The sequence below is a fragment of the Vanacampus margaritifer genome, chromosome 15, assembly GCF_051991255.1.
Source record: "Vanacampus margaritifer isolate UIUO_Vmar chromosome 15, RoL_Vmar_1.0, whole genome shotgun sequence".
Classification (NCBI taxonomy): domain Eukaryota; kingdom Metazoa; phylum Chordata; class Actinopteri; order Syngnathiformes; family Syngnathidae; genus Vanacampus; species Vanacampus margaritifer.
The window spans coordinates 18,124,865-18,150,158 of NC_135446.1; the positions used below are offsets into that span (position 1 = coordinate 18,124,865).

The following is a 25,294-nucleotide window of genomic DNA, read 5'->3' on the forward strand; positions in this document are numbered from 1 at the left end:
CTGAGTGCATGTATCAGCTTCGCTGTCACTTGATTGACAAATAACATGCCTGAAGACGGAGGACTGAAAAACTGGTTTCCACTGTTTACAGATGCACAGGGTTGTCCTTGAAAGAAATAGATCTTATCGCCCGTATACTATTTGTTCAGTGCTGTCTCCTTGAAAGTTGTTGAAACTCACTCTTTGACGCTCGATGAACTGAACAGAAATGCCAGCCCAAATTGGAGACTTGCATCTGCGTGAACGTCCATTGGTGCTAAATGAGGTTGTGGATTTTTAAGTGAGCTGATCACTGGCAGAGATAGCAGAGCTGGCGTCCTTCTTAATAATAATAATAATAATGATGCATTGGATTTATATAGCACTTTTCTACACACTCTACAATGGAATGGATATGTTATTAATGCACTCATACATGTAAGCACAGCTGCTCAGTGGCAGGCTGATGGCAGCCGACCTTCTGGTTACTGAACAACCAGCTCTACACCCTGAGCCACATTCTTGGAGCTTTCTATGTATAAGTCTTGAAAGTTAAGTGAGCCCTTAGACTTTTCAGCTTTATTTAGTACAGTTCAATTGGAATAAAAACAATTACATATAGATCACAAAGTAATATCACCTAAAGAACGATTTTACTAAGCCTATGACGCGCGTTGGTTATTAGGGTACTGTACCTTTAAGACGGTGCAATTGCGGCAACCAATCAGCGTGGTCCTACTTCATTACCGGAAGTGAGCGGGAAATTGAAATCAGCGCACAACTTGAGCGAAATGTTTGCTTGTTTTCAAGTTTTAACAAGGATTCTTTGAGTTATTATTTCATTCCAAAATTATGGAAGTTAGTTTTAGGGGCGGGGAAATGGCCAATAGGTTTTATGTTGCGTATTTTGTAGGTGAAACAAACAGGCCGTTTGGGCAACGAAGCTTGCAAGTGAAATACAGAGCAGGAGGGATGAGGAAAGATGTCAGATTCTCGACAGTGGTAAGATTTCACCTTAAGTAAAAAAAAAATCAAGAAACTGAGATGCTATGGAGAGAATATCAAGCAAACTGTTGTAACAGTATTTATTATTATTTTTAAATGTAATGATTAATGATTGTATTGACAATTCCGATCGAGCTTACGTCACCAGTCAAAATGGCGGCGAACTCGGTGAAAGGAAGCTATCAACTAATTGAAAAGCATTGGACTTTGGACCGTTGTACAGTAATTTGATTAGTGAGGATAATTTGGATTTCAAAATGTGACGAAATGTCATTTGACTACTATAACAATTTGCGGTTTGTATGCTAGTCACGGGCAAAAGCAATACAAAACACCATTTGTTTACAACGTGTAAAGGAAGCATATGCATTGTGCTACATTGCAGACATATCAGAAATACCCAGATAGTCGGAATTGTCCATTTGTAGAAATTTGAACGCATTATTGATTTGTGGGGACAAACTTGTATACTGTGAAGTACTAGAGACCTCGTGCATCTCTTATTTTCTCATTAAAGTCAGTGCTAGTAAAGGGGAAGCTGTCCATCTCCTAATGTTATAGGACGTGGTGGTTGCACATTTTGTGAGAACATTCTGCATATTTTTTCACTGCAGTTATTGTGAAAATATTTTTTCATCATCATCAAGGTAAGGTTAAAGTGTTTTGTCTTGTCTGGTTTATCTGTGGCTGCCAGAGGGTTCAGGTAGGAGGGAGGCAAAGAAACCGGGTGAGTCAGAGGCTACCCTGTTGCTACGAATACATGTTCTAGATGGAAAAACCTGGGATGACAAAAGGAGGGTCCTGGCTCACAGAGTAAATACGTCCGACAATGACAAGGCTATTTTGGGTCCCTGCAAATAAAGAGGCGTTTTCGCACTGTACCCAGTGTAGGAAGCAAAGCGTGACCTGTGGAGACCTGGCGCTGGGCAAACACGCGTGGTAATTACACGGCCGTGTGATGCTGCAGGGCAAATGTGTGTGCGGAGGAGCCCTAGTCGTGAGGACAGGCAGGCAGCCCCTACAGACGTGATCTCACCATCATGAGAAGGAAGGGCGTGGCCTAGCCTGTGGACTCCATGTTGCCGTGGAGACAGGAGCCACACATGCACCAACACACACAGATTGGCTTAGAGTGACACCGCAGGGAAATTAAAACAGCAGCCCAAAGCCCCAGGCATTTCATTGGCCAATCATTCTGGATTTGTTGGCAAGTGTGCGAGCGTGTGTAGCTCCCCGCGCAGGTGCAAACCACACACATCGCCTCGTTCCAATGACAATCTCAGTCAGCGTTGGAGACGTATTCACCACGCTTGTCCAGCATTTGTCGTCAAGCGGAGACAAGCAATTACTTGCCTATCAGATGCTTTAACAGCTGTGTGTGACATAACGGAACGTGTGTATGTGTGTGTGCTTGAGGTTATTGACACATGTCAATGTCGTTAATTAAAAAATCCAGACGTAGCGACCATGTGGAGGCAAAAAAGTGATCCATTTTATTTCATTAAAATGCTCCATACAAACAATGCATACACACTAGTTTCATATTGCTTCGGACATACGTTTCTTTTCTGCTTGAGTTCCAGTTAACAACTCTGTAACAAAGTACAACATTTATGAAAATATAAATCTCTAAACAGGTAATCAATCCTGACAATACAAATAATACCATAGAAACATTCATCACCAGTATGTCAACTATGAGTTGCAAACAAAGAAGTTATTAAAAGTCATTCAAGTTACTTTAACATACAGTAATAATACCATTTACGGGCGTCCATATGGCCACATTCAAATATACGCTTAAGTTAGCATTCCAATATATTCGGGCAGGACTCTTTAAATTTTTTTTTTTAAATTTTTTTTATTTTTTAAACAGAGATAGCACACTTTCTTGACCATAAACAAAATCACAGTCCAACACTGAAACAATTTGGCGACAATATAATTACACAGCAACCCTAATTAAACAAAATGAACCGAACTACCATTGGGACTTTGGCAATTACATATTATGATATATATATATATATATATATATATATATATATATATATATATATATATATATATATATATATATATATATATATATATATATATATATATATATATAAAGAAACTCTTGAGGGCAAATATTTTAAAGCTTGTTCCTGCTACCTTGTTTAAAAGGATCCAAGGGCCTTCATCTGAACGGTTGAAAATGAGTAAATGTACTAGAGTAGCCCTTTGAGAAGTCTGTCAAGGTGAGGAGAGTGTGTGGCTTTGCTTCATACTTTCAACCTGACTACAAATTCGGTTGTCACCCAGTGTGCATTCTGTGAGCTCACTTTGTCGTAAAGACGCTCATAAAAACTGTGGTTGTGCATTTATTTATCATATCAAAATTGGCCTCATTGAAAGTACAGTCTACTTTTCAATAAAATATTTGTTCTACTACTACTAACAACTATCTACCACGTGTGAATATACCATCTCTTCCGTTTTAAACACCCTAAATGTACCTGGACGTCCCGTTTGTTTCTGTAGGCAAATTCTGTTTAAACATTGTGTTAAGACAACGCTAGATCCCCTAAAAAAAATCTAATACAATGTTGCACATTGGAATAAATCTACTCATTTCTCACAGACCACCAATAAAGTGCTTCCACCTTGTGTCTAAACCGCTACAGTAAATACATATGCACAGGGCCAAATTGTTTCAGTGAAACAACGGACGACTAATAACTGTCCTTTTCTATTTCAACACTTGAACTCCACTAGACCCAAAGCATGTACACAGATTAAGGCGTGACTTTGTATGGTGCTATGCTACACTGAATGCTCCTTAGTGGTGTACCCCTTTAAAACACACAGCTTACACGTTAACGGAACTGCAAATTCACAGTAAACGTTCCACAAAGTTTCTACAACTGATGTTACAAAGAGCAATGCAACTCGCAGCTTGCGTTTTTTGTGTGTGTGTGTGTATACTGTCCTGTGTTTACAAATTCCCTGCATTTTCATAAATCTTGTAGTCTGCACGTAAAGGACATGTAGAAATTCCAGGCACTCACTTTGATTGCATTAAGCACAACTTAACATTTTAAAGAGTTGCACAAATTGCAGCAGCCAAAAAGAGACATTTACGTTTTTGTTTTTTTTGTACATACCATCTGATGGGGGGGAAGAAAAAAAAAAGCACTCTTTTTGTAGAACATGATGGCATAATGTACACGATGTAAATTAACATATTGGACAATACAAGTGGCAAAGATGACTGGAATGGTTTTGACAATGTTCACAAATACATTGAAATAATTTGTTCTTCAAATGCTAAAAGGACACATAATGGCAAACTCGCATCTCATAGAATTTGTTTCCATCTTGTGTTATTTATTCCGAGCGTCTGAATGTAAAATCAACTAAAACAGTACAACTAGATAGGTTAGATAGTCAGACGCCTGACATTTGCAGCTGAATCACGTGGCTGTAAACAAGAGTCAACTACAACCCTCCCGAGATTCTAAACCTCATCACACATCTCCACTCTTCTTTTTTCACTGCAGCAGCTCTGTCTTTTTTGTAGGCGTAGTAGACTCACCTTCACCGGAGTCAGACACATTGATCGGGCTGTCCCTGGAGAAAACCTCCGTTGATTCCCTCCAAACGCAGTCAGCAATGGTCTTAAAGGAATGGTTGCCACATTTGGGACGGACCTTCTGCGAAGCATTGTTGACAATCTGTCGGCTGTTGGACGTGGCGATCTTGATCTTGAGGGCGGCGTCGACGCGGTCCACCACGGTGTATGTGCCAATGCTGCCGTCCTCAAAGCCAATGATGATGTTCAGGGCTCTCTGGCAGAGCGAAAGGAAAGTGGGTGTCTTGTATAAGGAGCATGTGCCAATACTCTTCCCATCGGCAAGTCGCATCACAATCAGATTGGATACGACACCGGCATCGTCATCCTCATCACAGTTGCGGAAGCAGACGTATACGAGATAACGGCCGTCTCGGGATAATTTCTGGCGCCAGATTATGCCAGCGGCATGGATAAGTCTCATTTTACCACTGTGTAGATCCAGCACGTTTATGTTCTCGTCACCTTTGGACACAATTCCTTGTTTGCCGTTGGGCGAGATTTGGAAGTCCTCTAGATTTTTAAGGAAGTTGGCTGGCATCTGGACGCGCCTGCAAACAGCCTCGTCTGCCACGCTCCATATGAAGACGGTCTCTGTGGATGTGATGAACACGACACAGTCAGGGCAGTCGGGAATAAGTCTGAAGTTGACGATGGTGATGCCGTCGTCGCACACAAACTTCTTGGATACGCTGCCTGACCACAAGCTGACGGCAAGGAGCTTGTTTTTGGAGGAGCCAACGAGGAATGTGTTGGCTGTGGTGATCACGGCGTTCTGGAGGGTGACCAAGATGTTGCACACTTTGTGTCCTGTAGCTAGTCTCCAGACTCTTGAGGCGTTTTGTTCACAGAGTGACACAACAAACTGGTCGTTGTGAGTGATTAGCAGCTGGGATATTTTCTGTCCATTGATGCGAAAAATGTTCTCCCCAGTGTTGGTTTGCCAGATGTACTGACTGCACTTGTCGTCTGAAGTTACCATTAGATCCCCTGAGGATGTTAGCACACAGTTCTCTACTACGCCCTCATGCTTGAAGACCGTTTCTATAAATCCAGTGCTGAAGTTCCACTTGTGGACTGCTTCTGAACCATCCATGGTAAACACATAATCCTCTCTGCCAGACAACTGCAATGTCTGGATCTTCTTGCCTGTTTTGTCAATATTGGACATTGCTGTGATGATGTCAATGTCCCAGACTGACAACACTCCACTGCTGGCAACAGAAAGAAGCAGGTTATGGTGGACGGATTTGATGAGTTTGACAATGGCCCCTGATATCTCGATCAGGCTCGCCATGCATTGCCCGCTGTCCCTCCTCCACACAAAGATCGAAGAGGTGTTCTCCATTGAGGCCACAATACTTTGTCCGTTCTTGGAAAGAACTGCAGCTACAAAGCGCTCACTACGTTTTGCTTTAAACTTCTCCACCATTTTCCATACCTTCGTATCTAGAACCTCAATACTTCTGGCCTTGCAAAGCAGAATTGAGCGCTGGTCTTCCGAAAGCTCAATGCTCACCACTTCACTGTCATCTCCTCTGCAGTCGTAATCCTCCATCAGACGTGGATTGGTGATCTCTTTGGTGTTCCATACCGACAGACTCCCCTCATTGTCAATCATCACCATTTGGTTGAGTGTGTCTAGGACAAGAATGGACTTAACAAAACCCCCAGAAAACTCAGAGGTAACAGTGGCCAACTTGTCCCCATTTCCCAGATGGAAGATAGATGCAGTGTTGAGGTACTGTCCACAGAAGGCATACATTCCATCTGGTGAGCACTGCACACAGGTCACCTCATACCAGCAATGGAACTGATAGAGCGGCCAGCCATAAAGTAAGTCAATGACGTTGACATCTTTACTGGCCTCAAGCCAGGCTAAAGCATGATGAGTTGACAAAGTAAAGCCATTGATAAAGGCCACCCCGCCGGTGACGCCACCGTGTTTAGACCCTTTGATTTCAACTTCTGATAAAAGGCAGGATTTATGATTATCATAGATAAGGAGCGTGTTTTTAGTCGTGGCTACAACTAGATATTTCTCATCACTGGTTAACCTGATTCCCAGCACAACAGATCTAGCTGTGTCGATCTGCCGTAGCAGTTGTCTACTCTCGACGTCCCATGTGCTAACGGATCCATCTTCAAGGGCTACCAGGACTATATTTGGTGCTAGAGTGGGCAAGACCTCCACGATATGCATGTAACTTGAGCTCAAAGGTAGCCTCTCTGGACTGTAAGTGACATCCATTGAGGAGTGAAGAGGCACAATTGAGCAGTACTTGGGACCATCCTTGTCACACTCCAGAAGGAGATGTCTAAGCTTGGGCAGGGAGGTGACAACAGGCAAAAGCCTTTGCTGCAGTTCTGCGGAAAGCGACGCTGGGTTTTTCAATACCTTTACCTTGATGCTACGGAGAGTAGTGGATAGAAACTTCAGCTCTTTTTCTTGGGTGTAGCTGTAAGCCAAGTCGATATCATTTAAAGCCTTTTCAAACTGCCCGATCTTGATCATTGTGTACAGCCAGCTGAAGTTCATGATGACACCAAACATGAGGTCATCAGTACGACCACTTCTAGTGAGGTGGAACACCAGCTCTGTCATCTTCCTGTGGTTGACAAAGAAAATATCAGGCTCTAGAAGGTTGCACTGGAAGACCCAAGGCTGCTCGGGAGTTTGCCTGTCGTATGAGTACTTGTCGGATGATGTTTTCTCATGGGATTGTTGATGGTGGGGATTTTTGTGATGCGATATGTTTTGGGACGTAAAATGATTGTTGTCATAAGTGAAGATCTTCTTCCTGCCCCCTGACCACGCCCCCAGGAAATACTCTGCTAGAAGGCTGTGCATTTGGTGGACGTCTTCCTCGTTGCTCAGGTACAGCTTCTGGGCAATGAGATGCAGATGCCTGTTGGCCCAGACCATCAGGGTGACGTTCCGCACCTGACGTTCCACTAGATAACCATCCAGCTCTTCTTTGAGCCTCGCTATCAAGTCACAAGAGATTCTTAAGGGGTTTTTGAGGTAAGATACCACGATAACATCACCAAGGACTATGTTGTCCAGAGAAAGAATGTCCTCCAACTCAATCTCAGTTAACCCTGCTTTGGCCATGGTGATATACCCCAATGCTCTAACGACAAATCGTTGGCCCAATTTGTTCTCTACTGAATAGAATAACTGTTCAATACTTTCATGTACTGTAGAGCACAGAGATTTCTCATCCACATCTTTGTGAGACCGCCAGTGCACCACCTCTCTGTAGATTAAGTTAACAAACATCGGCAATGTACACTTTGCTAGAGCCTCGTTGACATAGATTTGTTGGCCCGAGGTGACCTTTCTCTTTACGCCGAGTAATTGCTGCTTCAGGGTCTGGCTGCACACCTTGCGATCCCTCTGTATTAACTCCACATAATTGTCCTCATCATGAATGGCAAGTCGGAGCTTCTGCAGGATCCCATGTTTATTGGGCAATGTTGAGACTACAATGCGGACTGTCCGAGGGAGTTGTATGGGGAGCCACCACAGCTTGCGAGCTTCATCGGCATCTGACAACTGCTCCAGTGCATCCAGGATGATGACCAAGGGCCTGTGGAAGGAGGATTCTCCAAGCAGATTGGTTAGAAGCTCCCTCATTTCCTGGATCTTGTTAGGCAAAAAGTGAATCAAGCAGCGGTAGTTTATTGCAATCTGTTCACAAATACTCTGGAGAAGGGTGCGCAAGTCTGTGGAGGGTTGACTAGAGCCGATGAAACGGACAATAACCACAGGATCTGTTTCAGGGCCCGTCTCTTTCTGCAGCCATGCATAGGCCTGAAAGAAAGCGTTGAAAGTTATTTAACCTCATCTTCTGTTGAAATGATACTGAAAATGTCTCACCTGTTTGGCAACTTCAGCAAGTAGCAATGTCTTTCCCGTGCATGGTCCCCCATGCACTACAAGCGGACTCATCCTACTTCCCTTAGATGGCAAAAGGTACTCCTGCACATAATCCAAGGACTCGGTTTTGTACTCATGCAGTGCTGAGTAGGCTTTACACAGGGACAGGTGTTGCAGGATCTCGTCGTACAGCGAGTCAGACTCTGTGTCAAAGTTTTGCTGTACTGTGGCCTGGATTATATCCACCATGTCCTCATAGAACTGTTTACAAAGTCCCTCCACATAGTGGCTTTCCACTTCCTGGGAGTAGCCTAACTTCATGTCGCAGTGCGTGACCGAGGAATAAACACGGAGGTTGGACGCGGCCACCACTGTTGGTATGAACTCGTCCCGCACTTTGAGCAGGCGCTCGTAGGCTTCCTGGTTGCGCATGATGCGGTCGCCGCCCACCACGATGTCCATGTAGCGGGTCATCTCTGGGAGTTTTGCGAAGCGGTCAAAGTTTGAAATCTTGCGAATGTAGCAAACGCATTTCCTGAGAAAGGCAGGAGTTTGTTTTCCGAGGGCAAAGTCTAATTCGTCTTCCAAGGCTGAAATGAGAAGAAAACAAAACATGGACTATAAGTGCATGTGGAAACCTAAACTAAAACTACTATTTTCCTAAAACTTCCAATTAGAGACTGCTTAAGATTTCGCTTAAGTATACCACTCAACATCCTCAAACATGAGTATAACAGAGTTCTTTCAGGAGATAATCTGAAAAGCTTTAGCAACCATTTTTTGCCAGTGATTACATTGATCCCTTGAGCCTCATTTAAGAAAAGCCAAAGATGATAACAGCGAATGAAGTGTAAAAGAGGCTCCCCCGCAAAGAGCCTTCTGACTGAAATTCTGCCAGTGTCTCCTGTGTAGTTTTTTTTCCCCCCACACAGTGGCTTCCTAATTAGATTCAAGAGACACAAGTTTGGAAGGAAAAGTTAGGCACACGAATCTCTACTGAAAAAATAACCGATTTAATTAGGAGTAAGCTGTCTTCTTAAATGGTGAAATAGCAAAAGCAGACCTGAAACTAACCAGAGCAAAGGAATTTCTTGGCCTGAGTGCTCGGCATTGTCCCCTTTTCTTGAAGCTGCAGAACCGCCGTACGGAAGATACGCTTGATCTCCTCTGACACTTTCCTCCAGGCCTTGTCATTCTTAGTTTTGGCTGCACTGCTGGACTCCATCTAAGTTGGACGGCAGGCAGGGAAAGGACAGATTGACTTCACCCTGCAGACTTGAGTCACGTGCAGAATTGCTTGACAGCTGAATATTGGTGCGAAACCAATGAGTTGGAAGTGCACTTTATGTACTATACTTGGAAAATATGAAGAGGTGAGAAGCATCCAAAAATGCACTCACTGAGTTCTGGTAGTTCTTAAGCATTTGGGCTTTTGGTTTGAGGTAGTATGCGGGTGGCACAGAGTTTTCATCCCTGCAGTACCACTCGTCCAAGATGTGTGTGTCCAGCCCGGCCTCCACTGCAGCATCCAAGATCATCTCAAACTCTGCCGATTCCACCTCGCCCGGCACTCGGATGCTGCCGTATTTCTCTCCGACCAAACCCTGAAGGATGACAAAAGAACAGGAAGATGTCAGCAAGGCAAACAATCAGTCAGTGGGCTGTTAAATTAAGAACATGCCAGATTTATTTTATGTGTAGAAAAATAGCACTAGACCTAATATAGCAGTCAAATATGGTGATGCAGATTTGTGAGGGAAAGTGTGTGGGCCCATTTGTTATTATAATCATCATCACCAAAACCACCTCCGTCTTCATCATCATTACACAACATCACAATCTCTTTGTAGGATCATCAAATGTAATATTTGAGTTTATTTAGTATCTGCTTAAATGATCGGGGTTTTCTTGAAACCAGCATCATATTGCACCATATTCAAGGACAACCGCAGAGAGAAACGAAGCCTTCCATGACACGACTGGCTGATCTTTACATCCTGTGTAGCGGCGCACTTCTCGCCTCGGGGCCAAGACACGAAATTCCAAGTCAAGGGACTGGAAAACTATGCTGGCATGCTGGTTGGCGATGGTGCCTCGGAGCCTTGACAGGCCCGGGATTGCGCTGGTTGCCTTGGAAATAGCAGCGGGAGCAGATGCAGGGAACGCGGCAAATAAAGTTTGATTTCGACAGCCTCCTCTGTGATATTGACATGCGTCCATGTTGCTTTCATTCCAAAGGAATCCATTATTGTGAGAGTATCCAGGCAAGAAAATGCCAAAGATGAGACAAAACCCTGCCTATCTTACAATCTTGCTTATGAGCCTGCAGGGGAGAAAGCATTTAAAAAACAATGACTTGCTCCATCAATCAACAAAATTGATCTGATGCGTGATCTTGACAACTCGGCAACCGATGTGCAAAAACGGCGTCCCACTTGAGCTTCCAGTGAATGTTTTGCTCCCTCACTGGATCATTTTCCACATTGGTGGGTCAAGCCTCCTGGACAAGGCGATCATGTTAGCCTTACATCACACTAACAATAGGGATCAGAAGTAGAAAGGAAAAAAATAATTCAAGGTTACTTCATCCCCAACTCTCTTCTTTCACTGGCAAATGGGAGAAAAAGCAGAAGTGGAGGCGCCGAAGCTGAGACGCGTCCTTGAGGCGTTTATCGAGTCTTTTTTTTTTTTTTACACGGGGGAATTTGAGACCGTTGGAGAGCTGAAGAAGAAGAAGAAGGAGAAGGAGAAAAAGACAGTTGTGGCTCATTGTCATGCTTACCATCACCATGGCAACCCATGCAATCACCATGGAAACCTTCTTTATTGACAGATTAGACAAAAGCCCCCTCGTCCAGGTGTGTCACGTGCAGACGTGTGTGTGTGTGTGTGTGTGTGTGTGTGTGTGTGTGTGTGTGTGTGTGTGTGTGTGTGTGTGTGTGTGTGTGTGTGTGTGTGTGTGGAGTGGGGGGTTGCCATAAAACACAGTGAAAGGCTCACACACACTTTGTGATTTCAATTGAGGACGCTTTTCATGAATTTGCATGATTGTGGGATCAAACAGAAAATCAAGAGATCTGCTGAGTTAGCCTGCCGAGAAAGGAAAACTGATAAGCAAAGGTGAAAAAGGAGCTTCAGTGGATATAAAAAGTACACCCACTTGTTCATATACCAGGTTTTTTAATATTTAAAAAATTTGATGAAAATAACTCGTATCACTAAAACATGGCATTTGTGCTTCAGATCTATTTGCCTCGATTGGTGCGACAATGCCCAGGGTCAGTCAGGGTTAAGGTTGTTGAGATTACAGACTGTGACCCAAATCAGCGCGGATCGAGCGCAAAAGCGGCGCCGCTTCTTTTCAACTCGACATTTAGCCCGACGGCGCCTGGCTTGTATTACCTGCAATGTCATCGCCATCCGTCGAGGCTTTGAAGCACGCAAGGACAAAAAAAAGTCTTTATGAGAGAGAGAGACCTTTGGAGAATTACGAGGATATTCAGTGTTCAATGCGAGCAAGGTTACCTGGGAAACCCCCTGATTGTCTACTTCCCTGCAACGGCTTACAAATCATATACGTTAGCGCAAGGGTTGTGCATCTCAATACATGGGGTGCGATAGGATTCAAGAATGGCGCATTTTCAAGTGGAACGATTCAATTTGGTTCGATTCAATGGTGATTTGGTGATTATGATTCGGTTTGATATGGTACTATGGTATGGCTATAGCCTTAGTTGTCAATATTATGATAGATATATTATATATCAGGGGTGGGAATCTTTGAATATCTCACGATTTGATTCGATTCAGATTTTTGGGTGTGCGATTCGATTCAGAATTGATTTTTGATTAGGAACATTTTTTGATTTACAATTATTTGATTGACAATGATTTTTGCTTCAATTTATAGATGTTCAAGGAATCGTAATGATCAACTCCAGTCTGACTCGCTAATGCTAATTAGTGCTCTACTCGCGGTACTTTTATCGCTCAAAAAAACCGGCTCCACGCTGCAAAAAAACAACTTTTATTGGAATTACTTAATCGTGACTTTTTCCTTCGACTCGCTAATGTGGCTACAACTTAACAGTGTATCAGAACGCGTGGAACCACGCTGCCCCTGAGTGGCCAAATCAGGTACAACATGAACAGCGCTCCCAATTAAGGCACACACAAACAAAGGGAAGACAGTATAAAATAATTTAAATAAAATGGATTTTGGGACATTTAGAATCAATTCTGAATCGTACTGATTGAGAATCACGATTCTTATGAGAATCGATTTTTTTTTTAAAATATATTATATATTTTATACTACTTGCACATTATTCATTCATTTTCCGAACCGCTCATTATTTTTAAGATCATAGACCACTCCTTCTGGCTAATGTACAGCATAGCATCGCATATGTAAACTTTCTTTGCAAACACTTATTAATTTGCCTGCTATTTTGCTGTCCAAAATTTGATATTCTACACATTAACGCGGAAAAGTGGGTTCAATCACCCCAAACACTTAATTTAGGAGTGAAACGCGCTAGTCGCGTCAGTCTTAGATTATCTTAGCAATTAGCATGGCTTCTCTGTCTTTCCTTCTCATCCATTGCCGCCATGGAGGTGACTTTACTGACTGGTAGTTAGCTGGTTGTGGGTAAGTTAGGGTGACCGAGACAGTCCTCCAATAAATACGACCACATAGGTCGTTTTGTAAACGTGCCAAATTACGACCAAGCGTTACGTATTTTAGTTTAGCCACCGCTATCGGCCATGTTAAATAGCGAGGAAAAAAAAAAAAAAAGAGTGAGACTCGAACCCGATCCGTCCAGTGTTATTTTGACTGAGCTAATTGTCCAGTGATTGTTTTAGTGCTGACTACATGTTTTGTAACAGTCTACAACCTCACTCTGCCTTTTCCTAATCTCAACCATTAGTGTCCGATGTAAAGACGTAACGTGTACTTACTGTACAACCTCACCGACAACCTCGTCCTGACCATACTTTCATTTGCAAAAAAAAAGATGCCCAGCCCCAAGATACTTATAAATGCACAAGAATTTACTCGCTATACATTCTAGCTACAAAGTAGGCCTATAAGGGATCAGTTCAATCAAAACCGATTTCTGATTCAAATCAGTTTGAGGTACACCCCCTAATGAGCACGTGCGAACGTCAGTCACATGACCTTGTGCAATTGCATGTCATGACGCAAATGAAAGCTATGAATAGCGCAGGCGCAAAGACAAAACTCAGTCAGGTCATGGGAAGGGAATTATGTTCTCAAGAGTGCTGGGATACCGTCCCACCCATAATGCATTACCTCTCCATCTCACCTCCATAAAAAGATCTGTTCTATTTGAATAATTCAGCATCCATTACTCTACCTGCCATGGCTGCCCTTCTCCCCCGTCCCCCCTTTGGCCCCCTTTTCCCAACCTAAAATTGCAGCTGCCTTCACATGACTCATTTGTGCAAGTGTCATTACTCACAACAAAGCACGGCCCCGCTGACGTCTTCAAACATTCCTCCAGGAGCTTCATCCTGAGCCGCTGCAGCTCCGGACTGTCCCACTCTTCGGGGTCCACGCCCCAGTAGAGGTCCACCACCTGAGCCATCCAAAAAAAAACAAACAAAAAAAATTGCTTGTTGATTGGCCGTGATCATAGATTTCCAAGCAGGGTCGAATCTGACACTGCCGCAGCCCTGGGCAGATTATAGATCGATTTGGAGGAAGCTCGCAGCTCGCCACATCAGTCACGGCGTATCAGTGTCACTTATCTGCTTCCCGCGATGGGCCCCGCGTGCTGGCGAGCCGCGGCCGAGGGAGGAAATGGAGTGAGTTTATGACGGGTGTCCGCTGGGTTCTCGCAGGTGACCGTGAGGCCGCGTTGTAATCAAGAGCTAAATTAATAGTCGTATCTATTCAGCCAGCGTGCGTGTGTGCAAGAGAATAGGCTGATTAAATTTGTGCCTCTTCATTGCAGGGCGGAGGAATGCAAAGATGGATGAAGGCGAAAATGGGCAGTTCACAATCCAAGGTAAGCAAGCAAGGCACATAAATGAGGCGAAGATGAAATTCATTTGAAGTTTTTTTTTTTTTTTTTTTTTTTAAATGGAGAGAGGGCTCCTGTGAGACAGGATTTGGCAGGCTCCATCTCTCTTTTTGCTTCATGCCAATTTGCCAATCCGCCCCGTTTGATAGCGCTCTCCCACTCTTGCCCTAAACTCTGGTTGCTTACGTAAGAGCTGAAGCAGTTCTGCTAAGCGGATTTCTAACGCCCTTGGAAGGAGTTTGCCTGCGGCAGGTCAAATGCAGGAAAAGTCGTATTTTTCCCCCCGATTTATTGAATGTTAGATTATTAACTCATTCACTGCCATTGACGGCTATAGACGTCAAAAATTTATTTGAACTATTTCTATTAGTTTAACACCCCACACACACACACACTTTTAACAAGAGTATGAAAACCTAGAAAAAAAATTATTGTACATTTAGAACAGATTTAAAATTTGTGATTAATCGTGAGTTAACTATTGAAGTCATGCGATTAATTGCAATTAAAAAAAATTAATCGCCTGACGCCCCTAATTTTTAATAATCTTTTCTTTAAAAAAAAAGATTATTAAAAAAAAAAAAGTCTAGGATTTCATACTCTTGTTAACAAAAGTTAAACTAATAGAAATAGTTAAAATGATTTTTTTGACGTTTATAGGCGTCAATGGCAGTGAATGAGTTAAACATTGGGATAATGCCCATGAAGCCCAAGAAGAAAGAGTATGAAATCAGGCGAGAAGCGGAAATCCCCGTCGGCGAGAAAAAGTTTTTGGCCTCCCCAAAAAATTGTTGCCAATTTCAAGATATCGTAAGGTCCTTATTTATAACATGAATGAGGGGAAACGTTTAAAAATATTAAGACAAATAAAATTATTTGAAACACTATAGTTATGTAAGTTCCTTTTGGACCAAACAAGATTTATTAAATTTGTCATTTTAAAATAAAAAAGGTGCAATTTTTTAATTTTTGTTTACGATTATGCCGAATTTGTAATTGTGGAGTGTAATAATTGAAATTGTAATTGAATTTCAAGGAATTGCACAGCCCTGGTAATTATTTGATTTCTGTAGTCCTCCATGTAAGCAGACTTAATCAAAATAAAACATTTGCAAACATTTGTTTAAAAAAAAAAAAAAATCTATATTTTTGCTCTTTTTTTCCCTGACATGTTACGACTTACTTCCAAATCAAGCACTGGGTTTTAATTTGTTTCTATTTGTCCATTTTCTGCACTGTCAATTTAAAATAGTGCCCTGTTTTATAAAAACGGAATAGAAATGAAAATCCAGTTCATCGATTAATCGACAGAATAATCGATTATTGAAATAATAGTGGGTCGCAGCCCTAATTGATTTCGGTACTGCTACATGTCCGTACACAAGATGGACTTTGACATATATGTATACAATTGTGCTTGAAAGTTTACATACCCTTGGGTTATGTAACTGCCCCATCGGCGCGTACCTTCTGCCCCCGTGCCAGACCCCCCCCACACACACAAAAAAAAATCCACTCATCTCCCTCATCCTGCTCCATCCTCAGAAAGCAATGAGATTCTGGGAAGAAAGTGAGTCAAGCGGCGAGGGAGCGGGGAGACTCGGATTTCATCAGCCCAGCATATGTGTGTCAGTGTGTGCCGCCGGAAAGAGAGCGGATTGTGGCTGATGTGCGCGTTGTCGCCGTGGCACATGAATATTAAATCAAAGCAAACGATGACGAGCAATTTGACTCCCGCTGCTGCAGCGATCCCTAATTCAAGCTCTAGTAAACCGGTTTCCACCGAGGTGCCAACTTGTCACGTGGCACGGACGTGGAGGGGTGCGAGTATTTGCAGCTCTTCCGCATAGATCATTTCATGCTCATGCATCATGACAGCAAGCTGAATCACCAGACGGGCACGTGGCCGCACATTGTGAAGCCAAAAGTGTCTTTGCACATTTCCCTTCCCCGGTTCCTACGTCACGCACGCCAGGAATTCTAGCGACGTGTGTCTGTCGTTATCCTCCCGTCGCCACGGCTCTGGAATGTGTCATACCGAGTGACACGTGTGAATTTTCGGAGCCGTTTCCTGCTCAACATGTTTTCTTGGGCGCAAGTGTTAAATCCCATTGACGCTTCCCGGGAAACAGACTGTTTAATTGTTTGCGAGTGTTATTTTAGACGGGCTCGATAAAAGTGCGATGCCGATAAATAATCCGCCAAATTTGACCCTTTTCATACGCCTCCAATCTGCTGCTTCTATTTATTTATTTTGTTAAAGATTGATTTGAATTCAGGCACAACTCTCAATTAAGACTTGCTTGTATGTTGTAAAAAGCCATTTTAAAAAAAATTGCTTAAAAAGCCAAGAAAAGAAAACAACGTTAATCAGATCAGCCGTGTGCAGTCTTGGCATGCACAGAAATCGATGCAAACATCGCGTGATTTATCAAGGTGGAGTGTGTTCATCTATTAAGCACAGTAGTTGGGATTGTTTTAAAACCTAAAGCAAAATCATGATAAAAAGTTAAAAACAAGTTCCAAGTACTTTAAAACTAGGGCTAAAGGGTCATGCTTGCTGAATGGATTCGATTTCGATTCATGGGAGCTCAATTCAATTTTGATTTTTTTTCCCATTTCGATTCTATTAAATTAATTTCAATCCAATATTGATTAATATACAATACATACATTTATGGAAAATCAATTATTCTTAAATATCAAGGACATGATAAAAAAAAGCTGAAATTTCAAGCACTGAAAAAGGGACCGAAACGATTGATCGATTGTAAAGAATGATAGATTAATTTGGTAATTGATTAGTTGTCGATTAATTGATTAATCGTTGCACCTCTTCTTTCTACAAGTTTTTACTACAAAGTACCTCAACAAATACAAATACACCATACATACTAGGGGTGTTAGAAAAAATCGATTCGGCAATATATCGCGCAATTCTCGAATCGATTCAATATGTGGCCGAATCGATTTTTAAACATCAATTTTTTAATGGAAATATTCAACAAAACGTTTTATTTAGGGTTAGGATTCACACATTAAGCATGGAAGAATGTTATATTAATGGAACATTAAGCCTTAATATTTTATTTCAGTGCTGTTCAGACATAAAACCGACTGTTTGTTAAATGCAGTGGCTCAATTATAAGCCTGAATTTTCAGATAAATAAATACATTTTCATACAAATCTTACATTGTACATGTACAAGTTTACTGATGAGTATTTTCTAAATTTGAATTAAAAAAAAAATCGCAATAGTCAATTTATAGATTCGTATCGGGATTAATCGAATCGAATCGTGACCTATGAATCGTGATACGAATCGAATCGCCAGGTACTAGGCAATTCACACCCCTAATACATACTCTGTTGGAGTGTGAGGTGCTTGAAGTTCGATTCCAGTTGACAAATACAAACGTCCACAGCAGTGAATGAGTTAACACAATAAGTAAAACGATTTAATAAGCTCCAAAATTACCTCAGAAGATTATATTCTACACTAGAGCCAAACACTAGAATTGCAATCCTGCCTAAAAGAAGAATGAATGCGAGCTGGCGTCACACCCAAATCGTTCCTCGCTTTTCCAAGAACTATCTGAAGCCCAAATCTACCGCTTGGCTCGAGGGCTCTCCTGGATTTGTCGAACAAACTCTGATAGCAATCTCCCCTGTGCGTGCCAATGTCGATTTGCAATGCAAATGCACCGGACTGCCACGGCAGTAGGAGGGAGCGACGAGCGGGAAAAGCCCTCACGTCATTGCGCCTTATCCGCGGCCAGATTCGTGCCAGCCGTCGTCGCCAGGCGCCTTATCTCTGCTGGCCTTCTGTCCGCTTGAAACGTCAAGGGACCGACGCGTGCGGCGCCGGGGGGTCCTTTAAGGTCCCGAGTGCTTCACATGGAAGGCGAAAGGCGGCCCCTGGAGCGTGATGGGAAATTACAGCAAATGTGACTAACCTGGAATTCAATGCCGTAGTTCTCCCTGCAGAAGTCCCGTAGTTTGGGGTACACGTGCTCTTTCAAGGCATTCCTTTCTGCTTCCGTGTCTGAAGGCAAACGGGAGAAGGTTTGTTTGTCAGCGTGTGACTGAGTGAGACGAAGCGCTGTGGCGTTTTTGTAAATAATGTGAAAATGCAGTGAAGAAATCAATGTATTCAAGTTAATGGCAACGTAAGATGGCTGCCGCACATACAGCTACTTTCTGTGATCAAAAGACCAAGATTATTTATTTGTAACGTTTATGATTTATTACTATGTCTACTATGATACAGGTTTGGCACTTTCCCCCCCATAATGCAATAGGGTTATTGACTGTGCATGTGCAAGTAAGCAATACGTGGCATTATGGGAAAATATGCTGTTTTTAGCAATGTAGTCATCTTATTGGATGCTCGCCAAATCGATTAACCTCGCGATTATTCCATCAAGTAATTGAATTATTTTTTTTTGTTCATCCACTAAAGTTGAACATGAGTTGAATTTAGTGGATAAAACTACTCATATCTTCTGTACAAATGCATTATTGAACACCAACAAAAATAGCCTCTGCTAAACGGTTAGCAATCGCGATTAGCATTAGCGCAGTAGCGTTTACCATTTAAACACTAACCACCATTTAGTTCACACATACATCATTGTATCTAATTATTATCTTTTGTGCAAGGCCATTATTAAACACCAACAAAATAGCCTCTGCTAAACGGTTAGCAATCGCGATTAGCATTAGCGCAGTAGCGATGACCTTTTAAGGTAAATAAACACTAACCACCATTTAGTTCACACATACATCGTTGTATCTACATGAGATGAGTTGAGTGGATAAAACTACTCGTATCTTCTGTACATATGCGTTATTGAACACCAACAAAAATAGCCTCTGCTAAGCGGTTAGCAATTGCGATTAGCATTGGCGCAGTAGTGTTTACCATTTAAGGTAAATAAACACTAACCACCATTTAGTTCACACATACATTGTTGTATCTATATGAGATGAAATGAGTGGATATAACTGCTAATTATTAACTTATGTGCACGGCCATTATTAAACACCAACAAAATAGCCTCTGCTAAGCGGTTAGCAATCGCGATTAGCATTAGCGCACTAGGCAGACAATTTCAGTCGACACATTCTTAAAGTCAACTCATCCGACTTGCTTGACTTTTTTTCCCCCAGCCCTAATTTAAATACTTCTTAATGTTTCTGTTCTCTGTGTGTAACATGTGGTCTTATGTGCACAACAGCTACGCTAGGCTTGCTGCCTCCATCATCACGTTTGCCATCATTCAGGCGAATGTTGAATTGAAATGTCGTCCAGCGAGAGCGCACGCCTTGTTGTTGTGTCCCACTTTGCTCCCCTCTCGTTTTTATTTCCCCGCCTCTCCAAATGCTCGCCGTAATCGATGTGGACATGCTCGCTCTCTTTCCCTGGAGGGCGCAGATGGACAGTTCAAACAAAACATGGCCGACAGGAAGACCTGCGCGGAACGCCCCTCGCCACCGCAAGCCAAACCGGCAAATTTAGTCTGACGTATCTTTCACTCGTCTATCTTTAGCCAAGCTCGGGGGCTGCGTCCGGACGTGCATCTGCCCACAGCTGGCCGGCGAAATGTCACATTGAAGCGCGGAGATAATGGTCACTTCTCGTTCCATCACGCCGAGGAATCATAAACATCTTCATCATTTTGTGTTTGAAGGCTTTCAGATTAAACTGTCCGAGGGTGAGTTATAGTCACCTGATGTACGGCGCGCTTGAAATTCAACGCACGACCGGGACACGAGACAAAAACGCGCTTTGGGAAGTGACGTGTCCGTCAGCTCGCCGTATAAAGTGGAAAAAATGAACGTGGAAAAATATGATTTGTATAGCCAAGATTACACATGGCAGAGCGTCACAATCCTTCCGCAGCGATGCAAACGCAAAGCCAGTGAGCAAAATCAATAGATGACCCGGAGGAGGCTGAAGGCGGCGTGGACTAGCTATCCGCCAAGACCAGATGTCTCAAATGTTGTAAATGGGACAGGCAGGGAACCCCCCCCCCCCCCACCCCCCTGTATACAAATGCATTTGGATGTGAGTGATGGAGCCCATGTCAGTTTGCCTAACATCTGTGCTAGCAGATGTTGAGCGCTAAATACATAATGGAGAAATCGCCCTGTTGCTGATATCAACAAGAGGTTCGTTTGAACTCTTCAGGCATTCTAATTGGATGCTTGCAAGCGGTGAGCTGTTTTGTTCATTATATTGTGTTTCTCTTAGAGATGTGCGAGTACCGATACAAGATATCTGTATATGGAAACTAGAAGAATATACTATTGTCATTAATTTCATGCATTTTTTTAAGGAAAATACATTCGGATGTAGCTGTAGAGCTTTATTTTTATTATTATTATTTTTTTATTATGTCATCATTTTTGTTAGGAAATTTTATGTATCAAAAGTACAAGTGGTACCGGTACCTGGTATCGGTGACTACTCAGGAGTTGAATACTTACATTATATGACTCCCGTACGTATCGGTCTGAAAAAAAGAAGTGATATCGAACATCCATTTTGGTATAGCTGCTTTACCTTCCTGTATGTGCTCTTTATTTATAGGCCAAAAATTGCACCGGCCCAGTAACTTGGGTCAATTTGACCCAACCTAGTCAAAGGTGAACCTATTTTTTGTTTAAAAAAAATAACCCCTTTTTTTTGTATGAAACAGTTTATGTTTTTTTTATACAAAACAACTCAAAGTTGGGTCACATCGACCCAAGTTAGCGGGTCGGTTCAATTTTTGACCCAACATTTTTAAGGTGCAGCTCGTAACCCCTTTTTTGGTAACTTTAACTCATCCGCATGTTACACTCTAAAAACAGTTGGGTCAAAAATAACCCAATTATAGGTGAAAAATGGATCGATCCTCTACTTGGGTCAATTTGACCCAACTTGGAGTCAAAAATATGTCTTTTAGTGTAAAACAACTCATAAATATTGGTCACATCCTTTACTTGGGTCCAAAAATTGGGTCATTTTGTATAAAACAACCCAGAAAGTTGGGTCAAATTGACCCATTAGGTGGTCCATTTTTGATCCATAATTGTGCAACTTTTGACCCTACTTTTTAGAGTGGGAGTTTTTGTTGGATTCAAAATCTTAACTCAAAATTGGACTGACCGGGTAACTTGGGCCAATTTGACCCATCTTTGGTTTGTTTTTGTACAATTTTGCACAAAACAACCCAGAAGTTTGGACCGTCAATCGGGTCTAAAAATATTTGATAGTGACAGCTCTAAAATGAAACTGTATCAGGAAAAAAAAAAAGTTTGCTACAATTTTGTACAAAACAACCCAGAAGGTTGGGTTAAATTAACCGTAGTTACCAGGTCGGTCCAATTTTTGACCCAACAGTTTTAATAATGCACCCAACATGGGCTTGGTCCGTTTTGTACCCGACATGGGGTTCGCCATTTCACCCAGTTTTGACCAAACAATTTTAACAATGTTTGATGATCTTGATATTTATTGTATTTAGATTCTAAATTTTTAGATGTGTACACTCTTAAAAAGGCTGGGTTAAAATTGGGCTGACCCAGTAACTTGGGTCATTTATTCCCACCTTTGGGTTATTTATTTTTTGGGGGGTTGTTTTGTACAAAAAAGAAAATAAAAAAAGGTTTTCAATCTGTACAAAACAACCCGCAGAAAATTGGGTCAAATTGACCCAAGTTAGCTCATCATTCCAATTTTTGACCCAAATTGGGTTATTTTTGACCCAGCAGTTTTAAGGCGGTGCACACATCCGACTATAGGTGCGCGGCCACAGGTGGTTAAACCGCTCCCATCTGAACCCCGAGGTCAACCGCGGACCCAATTCGAAGCCCGCACGTGACAGCTGCCCAATGTTTGCTTACCGTCGGGGTTGGCGCAGATGAAGACGCGAACGCTGCGGCCGCCGGGGACGTGGTGCGGCGGCAGGGCCAGGACGTTGCCGCTGATGGCCGCCCTGCGCAGCGCCGACTCCCGCGGGCAAGGCTGCCGGCTGCCCACTCCCGACGGCCACATGGGGGTCGACTTCCAGCGTGGCTACGCACAAACACACATAACTTTAAGAATGGGGAATGTCGCGGCACTGCGAGCATCACATCCAAAGAGCAACGACGTGCTTTAACGTAGCCGTCACGGTGCATGCGTAACGTGGACGCATGCGTGGCTCAATTTTCACGCCAAACAGAGACAGAAAGGCGACGAGACGACACACAAGTGGCAAGCATCGGCCGTATTCGCGCACCCCGCAGAGGATGCTGGATGCTTGCAAAGCCGAATAACCACCAAGGGGTGCTTATTCCGCCGGGAACAGGTGCAGGCGAGTCGCCGCTTTTCCAAGAGTTGCTCAATCCGGCAAAATAAAAACAAAAAGAGACAACAATAGGTCAAAAAGTTGTCAGATCAACTCTACACAAACCCCCCCACGAAAAGGGACAACTCAAAGCAGCCAGGCGCCGCATCCGGGGAGGACAAGGGATGCTATGGGGACAGTCTTGGCGGCCGTGCTCACGTTCATCCGCTTCATTTCGCCGCTTCCGGTTAGATCCGAGCATGGACAAAAGGACGACAAAAACGCCCATGAGTGTGGTCGCGGGGCGGGAGGACGCTCGCTGCACCCCGTCGCATCCTGCTGCCTCTGCGAGCTGACGACTCGCTCTGGCGGCCGACGAGCGGGACGTCAGCTAGTCCAAAATGTAACCGGAAAAGCGATGGATTTTCAAAATAAAATTCCGAGCGCTTTGCGGGAATAGTCCTCAGCGGCTGCATCGGGTGATAACGAAACAAAGCAGTGTGTTTTTTGCTTGTTAACATATTGTGCACAAAAAACATTGAGTTCTATGCTAGGGAAATGTTTATTGTAGCCGTCGTAATAAAAAGGTACCATCTTACTTTGAAATCAAAACATAGGTTGTGATCAAGCTCTGATTCGGTTGTCAAACTTGATATAAAAACATTCAACTTGATAAACCAACTATTTAAAAGCGGTGGCGGCATTTTATACTTATGCCACCGATGCTTCCGTTATTATAAACTCTGGTTTTCTGAATCCCCAATGTATGTGGAAGAAGTTTTAGATTTGTGAGTTCATCTCATAGAAAAATGGGAGCAAAAACAAAAGTGTTGTGTTTACATTTTTGTTGAGTGTATATTTCTGTTCAGAAATCAATTCTCAATGGAAAACTTGTTTGTTGACCTAGTTTTGCTACTCCAGACGGAAGCTGGTGAAAGTTATTGAGCTCCTGCTGTGACCTTTGCCGCTAATTGATTTGTAGAGGAAAGGAGCGTAACGGTCCGCTGTACACGCCTCGCCTTTCTCATTGCCTGGAAACTTGACGCAGCTTATTTCATTTGCGAGTCATTGTATAACGGTTCGAACAGTCGTGTAAAATGCGCTTGCCGCTCTCTCTTCAAATTTGCTTGCCAAGTAGAAGTCTGACAGTAATGGCAACGAACTGTACATTCAAGTCGAACCTCTTATTAACCCACATTAATGAAAAATGAATTTGTATCCGATTAATTCGATGGAATAATCGATGATAATTGATTCTCTAGTGACAGACCTAAAATAAAGGATCAGGAAACAATATAAACAATATCAGGAAAAAAAGTTTTTGTTAGTACACAATGCAAAATAAAATTTGATCAGATTACTTGATTAATCGATGTAATAATCGATTTTTAAAATATTCGATAGTGACAGCTAGGGATGTACCAAAAAAATCAATTCTCATAAGAATTCTCAATTAGTACGATTCAGAATCGATTTGAAATGTCCCAAAATCGATTTTATTTAAATTATTTTATACTATCTTGCCCTTGTTTGTGTGTGCCGAGCGCTGTTCGTGTTGTACCCGATTTGGCCACTTAGGGGCAGTGTGGTTCTGATACACTGTTAAATTGTAGCCACATTAGAGAATAGAAAAAGTCACAATCAAGTTATTCCAATAAAAGTTTTTTAATAATAGTTCCACTTTTCCATCTAAATGAATGGAGGCTACGAGGGGTGGGAATTTTTGAATGTCTCACAATTCGATTCCGATTTTTGGGTCTGCGATTTGATTTGGATTCCATTTTCGATTAAGAACGATTTTTGGTTCAAAACGATTTTTGCTTCAATCTATAAATGTGCAAGGAATTGTAATGATCTACTCCAGTCTGACTCGCTAATGCTAATTAGCGCGCTACTCGCAGCACTTATCACTCAAACGGCTCCACACTGCAAAAAAAAACAACCTTTTATTGGAATAACTTGATGGTGACTTTTTCCTTCTACTCTCTAAGGTGGCTACAACTTAACTGTGTATCAGACCACGTGGAACCACACTGCCCCCAAGTGGCCAAATCTGGTACAACATGAACAGCGCTCCCAATAAAGGCACGCACAGACAAAGGCAAGACAATATAAAATAATTTAAATAAAATCTATTTTGGGACATTTGAAATCGATTACTGCATTCCTAGGTGGCGCTATTGAGTGAATTTGTATTTTTTTAGGGGGGGGGGGATTTTTCCATTGGAGATCATTAGTTCCACTTTTCCATCTAAAAGAATGGAGGGTATTTTCAGATAGCACTTTTCCATATAAATTTCATCGCACTGGCTCCCCCTGTTGATCCCAACTCATTCAGATGTCGTCTCCCTTTGTAGTCTTGTGAGATTCCCGACGTTTAGCTCTGCGGCGTGTGCGGCTTAGCAATGTTAGGCGAGTCCAAATGAAGTCGGTTGATGTGTG

At 42.5% G+C, this 25,294-nt stretch overlaps 2 protein-coding genes across 4 annotated transcripts in view; one reads left to right on the top strand and one right to left on the bottom strand.

Moving 5' to 3' along the window:
- Positions 1–741: 741 nt before the first annotated feature.
- LOC144035279 (phosphatidylinositol-binding clathrin assembly protein) overlaps positions 742–25,294 on the top strand; it is a 101,105-nt gene continuing 76,552 nt past the window's right edge. Inside the window, exons 1-2 of one of the 2 annotated variants that reach the window (XM_077544848.1) lie at positions 742–981; positions 14,465–14,518. The gene's annotated coding sequence lies outside the window, so the exon portion shown is untranslated. Of the gene's footprint in view, positions 982–14,264; positions 14,352–14,464; positions 14,519–25,294 lie in introns of those variants that run through there. The other variant, XM_077544850.1, reaches the window with a different exon arrangement.
- On the bottom strand, positions 3,064–23,301 carry nwd2 (NACHT and WD repeat domain containing 2). Of its 2 annotated transcripts, none has more exons than XM_077544845.1 (8): positions 23,072–23,301; positions 22,428–22,599; positions 18,491–18,579; positions 13,970–14,086; positions 9,884–10,087; positions 9,558–9,708; positions 8,484–9,073; positions 3,064–8,417 (listed from the first exon to the last, which is right to left on the bottom strand). In XM_077544845.1, exons 1-8 carry the CDS (start codon positions 23,084–23,086, stop codon positions 4,521–4,523), a joined length of 5,235 nt encoding a protein of 1,744 aa, XP_077400971.1. In that variant the 5' UTR covers positions 23,087–23,301; the 3' UTR covers positions 3,064–4,520. The 2 variants fall into 2 exon arrangements, with proteins under 2 accessions (XP_077400971.1, XP_077400972.1); XM_077544846.1 differs by lacking the exon at positions 23,072–23,301 and adding an exon at positions 22,805–22,954.

Excerpts from the sequence above, each read along its gene's own strand:
- nwd2 (XM_077544845.1), bottom strand. Across the intron at positions 18,580-22,427 it reads CATCTGCGCCAACCCCGACG|ACACGGAAGCAGAAAGGAAT; the intron begins GTAAGCAAACAT and ends GTTTGCCTTCAG. Across the intron at positions 9,709-9,883 it reads TTAAGAACTACCAGAACTCA|ATGGAGTCCAGCAGTGCAGC; the intron begins GTGAGTGCATTT and ends CGTCCAACTTAG.